General features: G+C 49.7%; 2 protein-coding genes across 8 annotated transcripts in view; one reads left to right on the forward strand and one right to left on the reverse strand.

The window, feature by feature from the left end:
• Window positions 1-6,034, reverse strand: part of SRGAP2 (SLIT-ROBO Rho GTPase activating protein 2) — a 108,875-nt gene extending 102,841 nt beyond the window's left edge. For 4 of the 7 annotated variants that reach the window (XM_077789065.1, XM_077789064.1, XM_077789068.1 and 1 more), the window contains exons 1-2: window positions 5,961-6,034; window positions 3,825-4,397 (exon numbers count right to left, since the gene is read on the reverse strand). In XM_077789065.1, the coding sequence (XP_077645191.1) occupies window positions 3,825-3,891 (67 nt within the window). In that variant the 5' untranslated portion in view covers window positions 3,892-4,397; window positions 5,961-6,034. Of the gene's footprint in view, window positions 1-3,312; window positions 3,418-3,824; window positions 4,398-5,960 lie in introns of all 7 variants that reach the window. The other 3 variants (XM_077789063.1, XM_077789062.1, XM_077789066.1) reach the window with 1 other exon arrangement.
• Window positions 6,035-6,605: 571 nt separating this feature from the next.
• Window positions 6,606-11,954, forward strand: FAM72A (family with sequence similarity 72 member A). Its single transcript, XM_021535317.3, has 4 exons — window positions 6,606-6,885; window positions 7,666-7,743; window positions 8,926-9,050; window positions 10,692-11,954. Exons 1-4 carry the CDS (start codon window positions 6,734-6,736, stop codon window positions 10,781-10,783), a joined length of 447 nt encoding a protein of 148 aa, XP_021390992.1. The 5' UTR covers window positions 6,606-6,733; the 3' UTR covers window positions 10,784-11,954.
• The last annotated feature ends 2,720 nt before the right edge of the window (window positions 11,955-14,674 follow it).

A 14,674-nucleotide genomic window follows, 5' to 3' on the forward strand; every position in this document is an offset into this window, starting at 1 on the left:
TGCTTGGGCACAGAGAGGCAGCATCCCAATCTCACATGGAACGCACTGCACAGCATAAATTAATTATCTCTGCCTCACCACAACTTGCACAAAGGAATTGGGAGAGACAATCCAGACAAGGGGATGAGCTTGAGATATCAAAGGCTCCATATGGAGTGAGGGAAGCTCAGTTTGCAGCTTCCCAGGGCTCCCAGGCTTTGTGAGCACATGGCATAGGGAGGTATCAAAGGAGCGCCTCCCTCCCCTGCCGGCCCCGGGTCATCCTGGCAGGAGAATCCCGATTGCTTGACACGGATCCGTGCTGGAGTTTCCTCAAAAAAAGCACTCCAAGGAGTCCCTCTCCATCAGCAGAGAGGACAAGCCATGGAACCAACGGAGGAAGGCTGGAGGTCAGTGCAGGTGCTGGGGAAAATCAGCGTTCTGTGGGTTAATTCCCTTCTGCAGAAGAGCGGGTTTGGAGCCCAACCTGCAGATGCTGGAGACCACGGGGTCGCTGGGCAATGCAGCACATCCTCTGGTGGTCACTTAGAGGGTCAGACCGAGAACTCAAGGCTGTGCCCAGCCTGGTTCCAGCCACCTGCACAGCCAGCATGGACAGGTCACCAGGAAGGAGCTCCTCGTTCCTTCCACGCCCCCTGACCGCTGCGTGGTAACTCTAGGTAAAGAAATCTTCAGCTTCAGGAATTAATTTCATTCAAATGCCTACCTCCCCACACACACCAACCATGGGAAGAGCCAGCTACAACCCAAAAAAAGCAGAGACATGGCTGTGGGCAGACAACAAATACCTACAGCTCATGGTTACAGGAGCACAGAAAGCGTCACTCATCCACAGCCCATCCCTGGAAGTGTCCAAGGCCAGGCTGGACAGGGCTTGGAGCAGCCTGGGATAGTGGAAGGTGTCCCTGCCCATGAGATGAGCTTTGAGGTCCCTCCCAACCCAAACCATTCCATGATCCTTTGCCTTGCTGCCCCTTTTTCAATAAAAACCACCGAGCTCATTCAGCAACAGAAAATCAAAAATTTTGCCTTGCGATGATCTATTAATCAAGCCATTCTTTAAATGGTTTCTGATTAACCACTTAAGGCTATTAAATTTTTAAACAAAGCTCCATCATTGCATTAGCAATCATTTAAAGTGCTTAAGGAGGTGTTTGTGGATTAAGGGCTTTAAAAAGGAAGCCTCTAAACACGGCTCCCAGCGCGGGGCAGAGCACAAGAAATGCCATAAGTTTCTAAATGCCAGCACAAAATATCCGAGTTTTCTCATCAGAGGAGCAGATGCCACCTCACAATTCGTGTGGCACGCCAACACGTGATTCATCTCACCCCCACAGCCACTGCTCCACTTCCCAACTCGGGGAAAGCATTTCGGAGTTAACATTTCCATGCTGCTCCCACAGCTGAGGGCAGAATTTGATCAGGACACCAAAGTCATGCTGTGAGAACCTCGCTGTGTTTGGTGACGAGGCAGCACCACCACGCTTGCGGGTTTCAGTGGATTCAGCACCATCTCATCTTGCCACTGGGGTGGAGAGAACCTGCACATGCCTGGAATTCGAGCTGAGAGATTCCCTGAGGAATCAGCAGTATCCAGCTCAGAACTGAGCTATCTGTGGGACTGTCATGGTTTTGCATTTAGGGAAGCGATGTAAAGCACAAAACAAGCAAAGGTTTGTGGTGTTTTGAAAGGAGCAAAGTCTCCCTCCAAAGCTGGTACCTAAAGGCAGGGAGACAAGGATCCCCTTTGTCCAAACAGCTCCTGCAAGGTCAGTGCTGGGTGGAAAAGGGAAAGGAAAAGCTCTAAAATAAAGCAGGGGATGTAGGACAGGGCTGCTACAGGACTGTCCTGTGCATTTTTGAGCTGCCTGGTCCCTTTACACCTCGCTCCGAGGAGGGGCAGGAGATGGAGCAGCACCTCCTTCCCCAGAGCCAGACTGGGAGAGGGACAGGATGAGCATCCCGAGGTGAACACTTCCCTGCCCTCACCCTAATTCAGGAAGGAAATCCCTTCTCCCAGCTCCTCCTGATCCCCTCACACGCTTCCGGCCTCCTTAACCTCCTTCATCTAAGAGAGCAATGCTTTATAAGGCCAAAAAGAAAAAAAAAAAAAAAAAAAAAACAAAACCAAAAAATCAGTGTGCCACTACTGCAGTCCACTTTTGGGAGCACACTTCCAGGTTAATCGACAGCCCCAGAGATGAGCTGAGTTCTGGCAGCAACAAGAAGGCTCCTTCCCATTTTCCTGGTCTCTTGTGTGAAAAGGAAGGGAAGGATTTCTAATTCATGCAAGAGCTGAGAGGTGAGAGGATGCGCTTTGCTAATTCTAAAGCCTCCTTTCCGTGTTATTCCCAAATATTGTGACTGCGAGCTCGGATCCATCATGCACATTTTGATGGGGTAAATAATGAAAGAGCCTACAAGCCTCTAATTTGACGCTGACTGCAATTCCCAGTTCCAAAGACAGCTTGAAAACAGGAATAGAAACTAAACCAGTAAAAGAGAAGCACGCCCTTCTCCATTCCTAACTTTAAGAACATCAATATTAAAAAAAAAAAAAATCAAAATAAACTCTCAGCACAGCTTCCTATTTGCTCAAATAAGCATTTTTCAACATAAGTACCCAAAGTGCTTCTAGGTGGAGGGCACTGGGGTCAGGGTAGGACATGTCTTGTAGAACGACACATTTTAATGATTTGCAGCCAACAAGCAGATATCCCCCTTCCTCAGCAGGAAAAATAACTGAGCACCTAATTGCAAAACAATATCTTAATTGTCAATTTTAATCTAGGTTTCCTACTCAGATTTAAATCTGGCTTTTTTTTTTTTTTTCAAATTGCATTGATTTAACTCAATCAACCCTGCCCGAAGGCCATCTTTCCTGCATGCTCTGAGCATACCAAGCAAGTTTTAACCAATTAGATAAATCACTGAATCTCAAAACTTCCTAGCACCAACATATCAAGCGATACACAAGCCCTAATTATTCTTTTAAATACGTCTTATCCTGAAAACTTCACAAAAATAAGCAGCTCGGGGAGGGGAATTTCACCATTTTTATTTTTTTTTTTTTAACCTAGGGCACATGATGGCCTGAAACCCAGCCAGCTGAATTCTGCAGGAGACTTGCACGGTCATTGCAAAGCCCAGTGTTTAAATCTGTTTATTATTCCCTGTGATGATGGGAATAACGCTGCTGCACGAGTTTTATTCATTTCTCTGTGTGTGTGTGTACACCCACACCCACACTGCAGCCTCGAGGTGTTACACTCCAGCACGGCAAGGAAAAGCAGGGAATTATGATGGACTCACCCCGAGGAAAATCCTGAATAATGGAAGTTTCTAGCACAAACAGCTTCCCAGGGACCCTGGAGCACAGTCCCCCATCAGCAGCCGTGGAAATATGCTCCTGTGACACTGCACAGATTGTTCAAAGATTCCCATGACAGGCAGAGGATTAAAAAGCAATTCCCTGCCTCTCATATTTCACATGCAAAGCCGTCTCTGGGAAAGGCAGGCAGGAAAAGATGGATCTCCCCGAACTCAAAAAATTCCATTAAAAAAAAAAAAAAAAAAAAAAACAAACCAAAAAAACCAACCTCGCTGTGGTACCTTAAAAACGGCAACAGCAAAGCAGGAACTGCCCCATGGGGACAGACACAGCACTGCAAACCCGACCCAGCTTTGTATTCCCAAAAAAAGCCCTGCAAATTCCAGGCAATCTGCAAATGATTTCCCTCTTCCCCACCCAAACATCCACTGCGAACTCCTACAATCGCCAGGCAGGCTTGCAGTGAAGGGATGGAAATAAAACCATTCCTTACCTTTCACTTGAGTGTCATATTCAGCTATGATCTCCTTATCCTTTTTGAATTTTGCTGGCGACGTCATGTTTTCTTTTCCAAAAAGCTGAATAACCTCGAAAGAGATCCACCAGAACACGAGATATAAAGGCAATTTTCGCTCCTCTCAGCACGATGCCTTGGCTTTCTGCTCGTCCTTCCCTCCCCCCCCCCCGCAAAAAGGGAAAAAAATCAAAAAATCAGTCCATGGAGAGAGGGTGTGAGAGGGAGCACAGCAGCAGGAAAATGCAGATGTTGAGATCAGCGGATGGAAGAGGCAGCAGTTTTGTCTCCCTGCACCAAATCCTTGAGCAGCAGCATCAGCCTAGCGAGATCCTGCAGCCCCAAAGGCTCTTCCTGATCCTCAACAGCACAGCCAGGGAGTGGAAGTCCTTCCGCACATGTTTTGTGTGGGTTTGGTTTGCCCTTTTTTATTTTTTTTTTCCCTCTTCTTCTCTTTTTATTTATTTATTTCTTTTAATGGGCTCGGAGATGATGCAAATCAAATCCCAAACGAGAGCAGCAGCAGAGGGGAAGCAGCTTTGGTCTGCTTGCCTGTAAATACAAAAAAATAACAGCAATAATATATATATATATATATATATGTATATATATTTAGAAAATGCCTGCTCGCAGCCCAAATTTGTGACGGGAAGCAAAGCTGCGCTGACACCCTGACATTGCAAATCGTCCTTTGAGCAGCAGCAGCGTGAGATTCCAACCGCAGCCCGGCCAGGTGACCGAGGGAAGGGAACACGCCTACCGGGGGACCGGGGATGGCTCGGGGACAGCGGCTCCTCCGGGACATCCCGGCCAGAATCCGGGCAGCGGCTCCCGGGGAACCGGGGGTGATCCGAGCAGGGGCTCCTTTGGGATGCGGCTCCCATGGGAGCTGGGGTTCATTTGGGGTGCAAGGTCCCGGCGGAGAATTTGGGGTTGATTTGGAGTGCAGGTCCCGGGGGAGATTTTGGGGGTCATTTACGGTGCAGGTCCCGGGAGAGAACTTGGGGTTTATTTGGGGTGCAGGTCCCGGGGGAACGGGGCTCCTTTGGGGATGCAGCTCCCGTGGCAATTAGGGTTGATTCAGGGTACAGGTCCCGGGGAAGAATTTGGGGTTCATTCAGGGCGCAGGTCCCGGGGGAGATTTTGGGGTTCATTCAGGGCGCAGGTCCCGGGGCAGATTTTGGGGTTCATTTAGGGTGCAGGTCCCGGGGAAGAATTTGAGGTTCATTCAGGGCGCAGGTCCCGTGGGAGATTTTGGGGTTCATTTAGGGTGCAGGTCCCGGGGGTTCATTTGAGGAGCGGCTCCTGGGGGAACGGGGCTCCCTTTGGGATGCGGCTCCCATGGGAGCTGGGGTTCATTTGGGGTGCAGGTCTCGGGGGAGAATTTGGGACTGATTTGGGGTGCAGGTCCCGGGGAAGAATTTGGGACTGATTTGGGGTGCAGGTCCCGGGGGAGAATTTGGGACTGATTTGGGGTGCAGGTCCCGGGGGAGAATTTGGGACTGATTTGGGGTGCAGGTCCCCGGGCCGGGGAGAATCTGGGGAGCAGCTCCGGGGGAACGGGGCTCCTCTGGGAGCGGGTCCCCCGGGCCCCGCAGCATCCCCCGCTGACCGCGGGCTCGGCCCCACCGGCGGCAGCCCCGGGCACACCGGGCGCGCCCCCGCCGGGCGGCTCCGCCCGCGGCTTCTCCCTCTTCGGGCTTTTTTTAAGGGAGGGTGATTTAGGGTTTCTTCCAGCGCCCGCTGCGCTGTGCAGGGCGGGACACAACTTTTCCCCCGTCTTTTCTTTCCAATTTGGATTTCTTCCCCCTTTTTTTTTTTGGGAGGGGGGGGGAGGAGGGCGGGCGCGCGGCCGCAGCCCCCCGCGGGAGATGCGCGTACCGGAGGAAGAAATAAATAAACACGGCACCCGCCGGATCCGCATCCCGCCCGGGAAGAACAATGCGGGCGGCGGGGAGAGGAAGCGTGGGGGGGTCCCGAAGGGGGGGCCGGGGCTGGGGGGACGCGGCTCGGGGCACCGGGGAGGCGGCGGGGCCGGCGGCGGAGGGCTGCCCGCGGCCCGGCGGGGGGTGGCACGGGAGGCCCGGGGGCCGGGCGGCCCGGCGGGGCGATTACCTGGGCACTGCGGAGCCGCCTCCCGCAGCCGGGCGTCCTCCGGCCGCTGGCGCCCGCCGCCCGGTCCCCCGCACCGGCCCGCCGCCGCCCGCCCCGCCCAGCGCCTCGGCCAATGGGCACTCAGCGCTGGGTATGAGCGACGGGCGTCGCAACCAATCAGACATGGCTGTCCCCAAGATGAGCCCGCCCCCTCTTCCCGCCGCTGGCACTCGTGGCACCGCCCCTCCGGCCGAGCGTGTGATTGACTGAAATAGTGACCAATAGAAATGAGGCAGGGCGCTCCTTTCCACCAATAGACAGGCAGGAGGGGTGGTGCCACCGGGTTTTTCAATGGGGTGGGCGTGGCCTGCGGCGCCCAATAGGCGGGCGCGGTCGGGAATTCAAACTGACAGGTGGGAGCGTGGCCGTTGGTGCTGCAGCGGGACGGGACCGGGACCAGGACCAGGACCAGGACCAGGACCGGGACCGAGACTGAAACCGGGACCGAGACCAGGATAGGGACCGGGACCGGGATAGGGACAGGGATCGGGACCGGACCGAGACAGGACCGAGACCGGGACCAGGACCGGGATCGGTACCGGGACTGAGACCGGGATTGGGACCGGGACTGAGACCAGGACCGGGATCGGAACGGGGACCGGGACTAGGACTGAGACCGGGATCAGGACTGGGACCAAAACCAGGACCGGAACCTAGACCAGGACCGGGACCAAGACCAGGACCGGAACAGGGATTGGCACCGGAGCCGGGACCGGGACCGGGTCCCAGCCGCCATGTCCTCCGGCGGCTGCAGCTTCGAGGAGCGGAGCGTGCGGGTGCTGTGCTGTCGGTTCTGCCGGCAGGTGCTGAGCTCGCGGGGGATGCAGGCGGTGCTGCTGGCGGACACCGACACCGCCCTCTACTCCACCGACATCCCGCCCGCGGGGTAAGCGCCGGGAAGGGGAAGGGTGGGTCCCACCGGGGGACGCAGCAGCATCCCTCCAAAATCCGCTGTCACCGGGAGAACGGCCCTGCAGAACACGGATCATCCCACCCCTACCTCTCCAGCCCCGGGAATCCACGGCAGGAGAGCAAAAAGCGAGGATGTCAAATCCAAACTCCAATTTAATCCATCCGTAGGGATGCCACAGGCTCGGCAGCCACGGGAGGCTCCTCCCGCTCCGACCAAAGCGAAGATGAGAATTTGGAATAAAGAGCCGCAAACAGCACAAACCTGATCTGTCACTGCTGCCAGGACTCTCCCCCGGTTCGGCTCAGGGCTGCTTTCCCATAGCCAGATTTGAATAGTAAGGAAATCAGGTTGTGAAATGACATGGTAATCAGAAAGTATGGGTTGGAGAGGAGATAAGGAATCAAAAGTTTGGGTTGAAACATCCCAGCCTCTGAGGTATTGTTCTGTTTCTGAGCTGGGGTTTGGCAGCAATGCCCCTGTTCAGGGCTCTGGCTGGCAGTGCCACACTGAGCCCGAGAGCCCCTGAGCACCCAGGCAAACCCTGCTTTTCTGGGCTATTTTAAGAGGATTTTTGATACTCATGCAATGTCATGTGGTTCTCATTAAAGTTTCCATATGAGCGGGGCTGAGAGTCAAAAGGAAAGCAGAACCTTGCGGTTTAAACCACCCAGGGCCAATGGCAGCATCACTTTGTTGTGACACTGAGGTTGTGATCACCACATCTCCGAGCTTCTGTACGTTTCCTTCCGCCAGAACCGTCGATTTCATCGGAGGCTGCTACTTCACTGAGATCTGCAAGTGCAAGCTGAAGAACATCGCCTGTTTGAAGTGGTGAGCTCCCAACTCGTGGCACTGGCGTGTCCCAGCCCCGTGTCCCCTCCTCGCTGTCCCCTCGGGGAGAAGGAACAGCTCGCCTTCCCTGCTGCTGGGGAGAAACTCAGCCTGGGCAAAGCTGCCAGGGTATTTCTGTGAGTCCCCAGCGGAAATGTGACAACATTGTCAGGAGGCTGAGTCTCCTGAAAGCTTGTGTGCCACCTGCCCGATGAAATGTCTGCCTGAACGCTGAGATTTCTCTGTGAATAAGGCCCCAGCAAGAAGCAGTTACTCATACTCTAATTAATAGAACATCCTCTTGGCAGATCGGGTTGTTGGGAGCAGATGGAACATGCTGTCGCTAAAGTTCTTGGAGTTCTTTTATCCTCCTTATTCATGCCTGATATTTAAGGGTGAAAACAACAACTCTCAAATAGCTCACAGTTATCTGAGAGAATTCTTTCAGCTCCCTAATCAAGATTTTTACATTTCCCAGATTTGAACAACTGGGTGGGGGGTTGTGATAGGGACACCATATTTTGGTTTTTAGACAGAAGTAGAGAAATGGAAATGTCTCATCAGAGAACATGGATAAATTACTGTTATGGTTTCAGTCTAGGAGAGTTGATAAGGGTCAATAATCTGGCTCAGAGAAGCTGTAGCTGCCCCATCCCCATCCCTGAAGTGTCCAGTGCCAGGCTGGAGCACCCTGGGACAATGCAAGGTGTCCCTGCCCATGGCAGGGGGTGGAACTGGATGAGATTTAAGTCTTTTCCAAGCCAAACCATTCCATAATTCTCAGTTTCATCACTGCTGCTGCTGGTAGCCTCCTGTGCACGGTGCTTGTGTCAGGTGGATTTTGGGTGTGAGGAACTTCTCTGCTGGTTGGAACCGTTGGCCTTCCAAAGGAAAACAAATAAAGAAATCCACCAGCATTTGTTGGTATGCAAACTAATCTGGGTTACACAATTTAGGTTACTAAACGCTTCTCTGTGTGCCAAAGATCTAAAACTCAGATATTCTGTAACTCCCAACAGATGTTCCCTAAATATTTAAGATACTTGTTCACCCCGTTCCCTTAACTCTATCAAAACACGAGCGTTACATAATGCTCTGGCACTGGGGCTGTTTAATTGGAGCTGGAAAAAGCCACCAAGATCCACCTTTTCCCCAGGCTCACTCTTTCCCTTGTCTTTCCAGTGGGAATGTTGTTGGCTACCATGTGATTTGTCCTTGCAAGCCCTGCCTGCTGTCCTGCAACAACGGCCACCTCTGGATGTTCCACAGCCAGGCAGTGTTTGGCATCAACAGGCTGGACCCTTCTGGTGAGGACACCTTGGTTTCCTTCCCTTCCCCTAAAGTCCTCATCCCCCATCACAGAATCCACAGAATCACCAGCTTGGGAGAGACCTGAGAGATCAAGTCCAGCCTACCTCCAGCACCTCCACCCTGGCACCCAGAGCCACAGCCAGGCTTTGTTAAACACACCCAGGGATGGGGACTGCACCACCACCCCGGGCAGAACATTCCAGAACTTTATTGTTGGATTCAGTCCTTTCCTGACCCAGAGATGGGGCAGCTGAAAGGTGTTTTAAAAACTTTTATTCCATTCTCAGTCTCATGTGAAAGGTGAGACAATACAGATGTTATAATTCATGCCATCACAATCAGAAGCCAACTATTTCCTAATTCAATACATTGTAAGTGCTTCTTGGCCTATCAGCTCTAGCCACACCATGCTGTAAATGCCCGATTCTCTACAAATTCATTTCCCACACTTTATCACTCTTTCTGTGAAAAACTTTCCTAACGTCCAAGCTAAATTTCCCTTGGTGCAGCTGAGGCTGTGTGCTCTGGTTCTGTCAGCTTCTGGAGAAAGAGCCCAGCCCCAGCTGGGCACAGGCACCTTTCAGGAGCTGTGGAGAGTGACAAGGTCACCCCTGAGTCTCCTTTTCTCCAGGCTGAGCACCCCCAGTTCCCTCAGGGGTTCCTCACAGGGTTTGTGCTCCAAACCCATCACCAGCCTCGCTGCCTCCTCTGGATGAGGAGAAGGAGGAAGATGAGGATTTCCCTTCCTCCCAAACCAGGGAGGTGATGGACACCCCTTCCTCACCCTAACCAGGCACCCCAGTTTAGCCCAAGCATGAGGACGAAGCGTTGCTGATCTAGAAAACCTCTCAGGGGGAGGCAGCTGTGGGTGAAAATTTCAGTGTCAGTCACTCTGCACCCCCCTCCCTGTGGACACGTCAGGGTTTTCTGCAGCAAGGCCACCACCAGTACAATAACAGGTTTATTTGTAGTTTATTTACTGGGGTATGGGGAATTTTGAAGGAGTTAGAGATGGGACTTTTGAGGTTTTTTTAGATGATGCGATTTCATTTCCTTATTTTTTACATAGACAGAAAAGGTGAGTTTGGTTTACATCTTTACTGCATGCTTCAGAAGGTTACAATATCCTTAATTACAAGATTTTTAAAAGACTTATTAAATAATAAAACACTGCTAACAAAAATATTTATGTTTTTAACTTAGTTTTTAAATATTTTTTCTTCTAGACCTGTGCTACAGTCTAAGTTTTCTTAGTTAATCATGTTATGACACAAACTTACAGTACTGCATTCATACTGTTTACCTTTGCAACTACTTTTATTTTTTCTGTATCTTAAACTCTAAAACTTTAAACTTTCTTCTTTTTAACATGTTAACAGAAATTATATTTCTGTTATATTATATTTATATAATTTGTTATATAAATATTTATCCTCTGAATTGGGCTGAAAAAAATAAACAACACTTCCAAGATCACTTTGAATAAAGATAGAAAATAGATTTATTCGCCATGAACGTGACTTCCTGGGTTTTGCAGGGATTATTTTCTCTTAAAATAGACAGTTGTGCAATTTAAAAATAAGGTCACAATCCATAAATATCTCATTTTTTCCCCTCCTTTGTCTCCTTTCCACCAGGTGTGAATGTATTGCTGTGGGGCAACCTGCCAGATCTGGAGGAAAGTGCAGAGGACACGTCCTGCACCTCTGAGGAGGAGTGCATCAGATAAATGTTACCTGCAGCATCTTCCCTCCACCTCTGGCCTGGCTGCCTGCTTTGGATTTATTTCATTTCACCTGGTGGCCCATCAGAGCTTAAAACAGCAGGAATAAAACAGGAAATCTGGAAAAAAAAAATCAAAAAAAAAAAGGGAATTCTTCTGGCTGTAAGCTTCCCTGGACTCCCGAATCTGCCTGAGCAGAGACACACCTTAGAAATGCCAACACAAAGTGCATTTACTGAGCTCCATTTTGCTTTTTATTCCTAACCCTCTACAGCTGATAATCCTCCTTTCCTAAAGCACTTTTCAGAGAGCAAAACCCCTCAGCTGCTTGCAGTTCAAAGGAATTTTCAGGAATAATCAGGCAGGTCTGGCAGAGCTCAGAACTGCCTCAAAGCTCTGCTGCTCTGGCTCTGGGATCTCCTGCTCTTTGCACCCCAGGATGCTCCTAAACGTGCCCTGGAAAGCCTCTTGGAGCCTTTCCAGCTTTATTTTTCAATACTTTTAGGGTTCTGTCTCCACAGAGATCAAGTTCATGCTTTTTCTCCCCGACAAAACCTAAATTCTGCAGTTTCTTAGTAGAACTTCAAGGCTGCACTGGAGTTTTTCTTCAGGGCAGCACTAAAACCCATCCACTTTTATATATATATATTTTTTTTCCCCTCTCCAAGCAAATCTCAGTCATGAAATTGGATCTTTTTAGAGAAAGAAAAAAAAAAAGTTAAATATTTGGTGTTCATGCCTAATTTTCTCATCCTGAGGTGCACAGACAATCTGGTTCCTGTAGGTAATGAAATCAAAACTCATTTTCTGAGTTGTTAACAAACCATGATGTTTTATTTCATTTATTTCAGAACTAAGTGCTGTCCCCTTCAGCTAATCACCTGAAGGCCAGCAATAAAAAAATTCCAGATAAAATCATATCAGAGAACAGAGGACACTTTTAAATTTGGATTGATGCTAAATAAATCACTCTGTAGCCTCTTGTGATACTTGAAAGGGGTGCAATGAAGACACATCTGAATTCTCTCAGTATTTTTACTGCTCGTTATGTATTTCTTAATTAATGGTACTACCTCTTTGCACTGTTTAAATGTATTTTGGTGTGTATTTTTATGTGTGTGTCTTGTTTTGAATTCCTGTGTTGTGTCTGCCCAGGCAATAAAAGCTTTGGACTGGAGTCTTCAGGGCTGTCATAAATATGGATGTGTGATGATATCAGATCATCAAAACAATGAAAAAGCATCTTGGATTAAAAGTAGAATAATTAAGGTTTTAGTATTATGAATTGGTTTTAGACAACCCAAAAATAGAATCACTTTAGGCTGACAAACCTGACAGTTTCTCAGTCTCAGTTAACCCTTCTAAAACTCAATATCCCAATTTTTGCCAGGTTTTTGTGATCACTACAGCATCAAGCTGCCAAGGTGACACCTCATTTTTTTTTTTCCCAGCAGAATTCATGAGCTAAAAATAAATCTGATTGTTTTTACATAAGCACCACAATAGTTCAAACAGAATTGTGCCTGTTGCCACTCCAGCACTTGTTGTTTGTAACCTTCAGCATTCTGAGTCAGCAGCTCCTCTCCCACAGGGAAGCAGAGGGTGAATTCCTCCCCATCAAATCCATAATTCTGGTTTTTGTTTTTTTGCTCCCCATCTGTACACACAGAACTGGAAGTTCTACCATGAACTCGCTCAAACAGGCCTGTGTAATTAAAGCAGTTCTCCTCATCAGCTGGAAATTAAGAACCAGGCAGCTTTTGAAGGAGTTCAGACCTTTCTTGTTGACAACAAAGAAGTTGTAGGTATTATACACAAAGTATGCAAACATCCCCTATTGCCCCAGCTGTCATGAATGTCACCAAGGTAATCAATCATGCCCAGGGCTGCTCCTTTCTGCCAGAAATTAAAAAAAGAACTTAGTGAGCAGTTTGTGTTAAAGCCACAGCAGCTCATTCACAGAGCCCCAAAGTCTGGGGTTCACTTTCCAAGGATCACCACGGTTATGGACAGATTTTACCCCAAACTGGCACAAAACCAGATCAACACTTCTAGAAGCACTCCCAGGTCCTTCACCCCACCCAAAGCTGTGTTTGTAATAAACAGCTCAGGTCTCTGCTTTGCTTTCTCTCTGGTTTTTGGCACATCAAAGGTGTCGGTGCTGTGGCACAGCCCTGGATGTGCTGTGATCACCTGGAGGGGGTGGCTGTGTGTAAAAACACACCAGCACAGATGGTGGAGACACCCAGGACGGACAGACCAGCAGGATTCTGTGGCAGATCTGTGATCCAGGAGGTGCTGCTCCTTTTGGTGAGGATTTCCAGGGACATTGGATGTGATCTTTGCTGAAACACGAGGCTGAAAAACAAGAGCTGCATCCCAAGGCCTTTCCTTCTGCTCATCCAGGCACCCGAGGCACAGAGCAATTAAAGTGTCTCTAATCACATGTGGGCTCGTTAAGGAGCCACCACCAGGCAAAAGGTCCCAAATTTTAGACTCCAAGTCAGGGTTTCTGCAAGGCTCCAGCTGGCACCGAGGGCTCTGCTGGAGCTCTGTGCCCATGGGCTGCATCTCCTGGGCCACCCCAGACCTCAGCCCGGCAGTTTGGAACATCTTGTGCAACACAGACTTGTAGGTTCAGGGTCACAGACTTGTTTGGATGAAAATATTTGGAGCTGGGATTCCAAAAGGTGCTGGTGATTGTCAGAATCTGAGGTGTTGATGATTCTGAGATTGTAAAAGTCTCTGTCTCTCAGCCCCCTGCCAAAGCAGAAGCCATCATTGGTCTGTGCTGGTTTCCAGGTTGTTTATTCTGTTGATCTCTCACATGTTCTGCTGCCCTGCCCAGCTCTGTCCTGCAGGGCAGCGTGTGGGGCTCTGCCCTCAGTGGGATGTGACAAACATTCAATACCAGAAACTCCCTGGGCTGCATTTACAAGAACGTGCCAATATCTGTCACCTACGTTGGACAGTGTGTCCCCAGCCTGAACCAACAGAAAAATGCCAACACCACAGTGAGACATGGAGGGCATGAAGAAGGAGAAAAAGGACAAGACACATTTAATTTCCTCCATCTTGTCCCCTTTGGACCCCTCATCTAGAATCCTAAAATTTTACTTTTGCACCCGTGCCACACTTAATTATTACTTATATCAAACACTCAGAGCTTGTAGTTCATGCTGTAAGATTGAAAACTCTTTTCCATGGACAGAGATCACAGCCAGTGTCTCTGGGGGCTCTGTCCAGGGGGGTTCCTGACCCCTGCCAGGGTCCCCGGGCAGCCAGAGGGAAGCCCTGGACTCCCACAGGTGATCACTAACCTCAGTTTGATTTTTGAGTCACAGGGAGCTGTGTGATCACTGTTATTGATAGCCAACCATTTTCCTCCCTGCAGAGCACAAAATCAGCTGGAGGGGCAGGGGAAACCCTGAGCAAGACAGTGACAAATTGATACCCCTCCATATTAAATAAGACTTAGTGGGAGAAAAAGCCCATTTAAATCTTCTTCCTTATCCCAGCATAGCCTAAAGCCTCATCACAGGCTCACATTTATGTACCACCGTTCATCCCAGAGTGCTTTACCATGACAAACAGTAAGGAATTCTCCTGCCACTGAACTGCAGCCAAGTGCAGGCTGCAGAGCAGCTGCCAAGCAGGCAGAGAGTGGCCAGGCAGTGCTGAGGCATCACTGTGGCATGAAATTCAGAGTGTGATCACCCTGGGGTGAAGGTCAGAGTGTGATCTCCACCACCACAAACTGATCTGGTAATCATCCTGGGGTGAAATTGAGAGTATGGTCTCCATTACCACAAACCCCTCAGTGATCACCTGGGATGAAGATCACCACAAACCCCTCAGTGATCACCCTGGGGTGAAGATCACAGGGCAGTGTGATCT

This window comes from Lonchura striata, chromosome 30 (assembly GCF_046129695.1).
Source record: "Lonchura striata isolate bLonStr1 chromosome 30, bLonStr1.mat, whole genome shotgun sequence".
Classification (NCBI taxonomy): Eukaryota; Metazoa; Chordata; class Aves; order Passeriformes; family Estrildidae; genus Lonchura; species Lonchura striata.

Coding starts and splice junctions, on each gene's coding strand:
- FAM72A (XM_021535317.3), top strand. CDS start 6,734: ATGTCCTCCGGCGGCTGCAGCTTCGAGGAGCGGAGCGTGCGGGTGCTG. Junction 6,886..7,665: donor ACCGACATCCCGCCCGCGGG/GTAAGCGCCGGG, acceptor TCCTTCCGCCAG/AACCGTCGATTTCATCGGAG. Junction 7,744..8,925: donor AACATCGCCTGTTTGAAGTG/GTGAGCTCCCAA, acceptor TTGTCTTTCCAG/TGGGAATGTTGTTGGCTACC.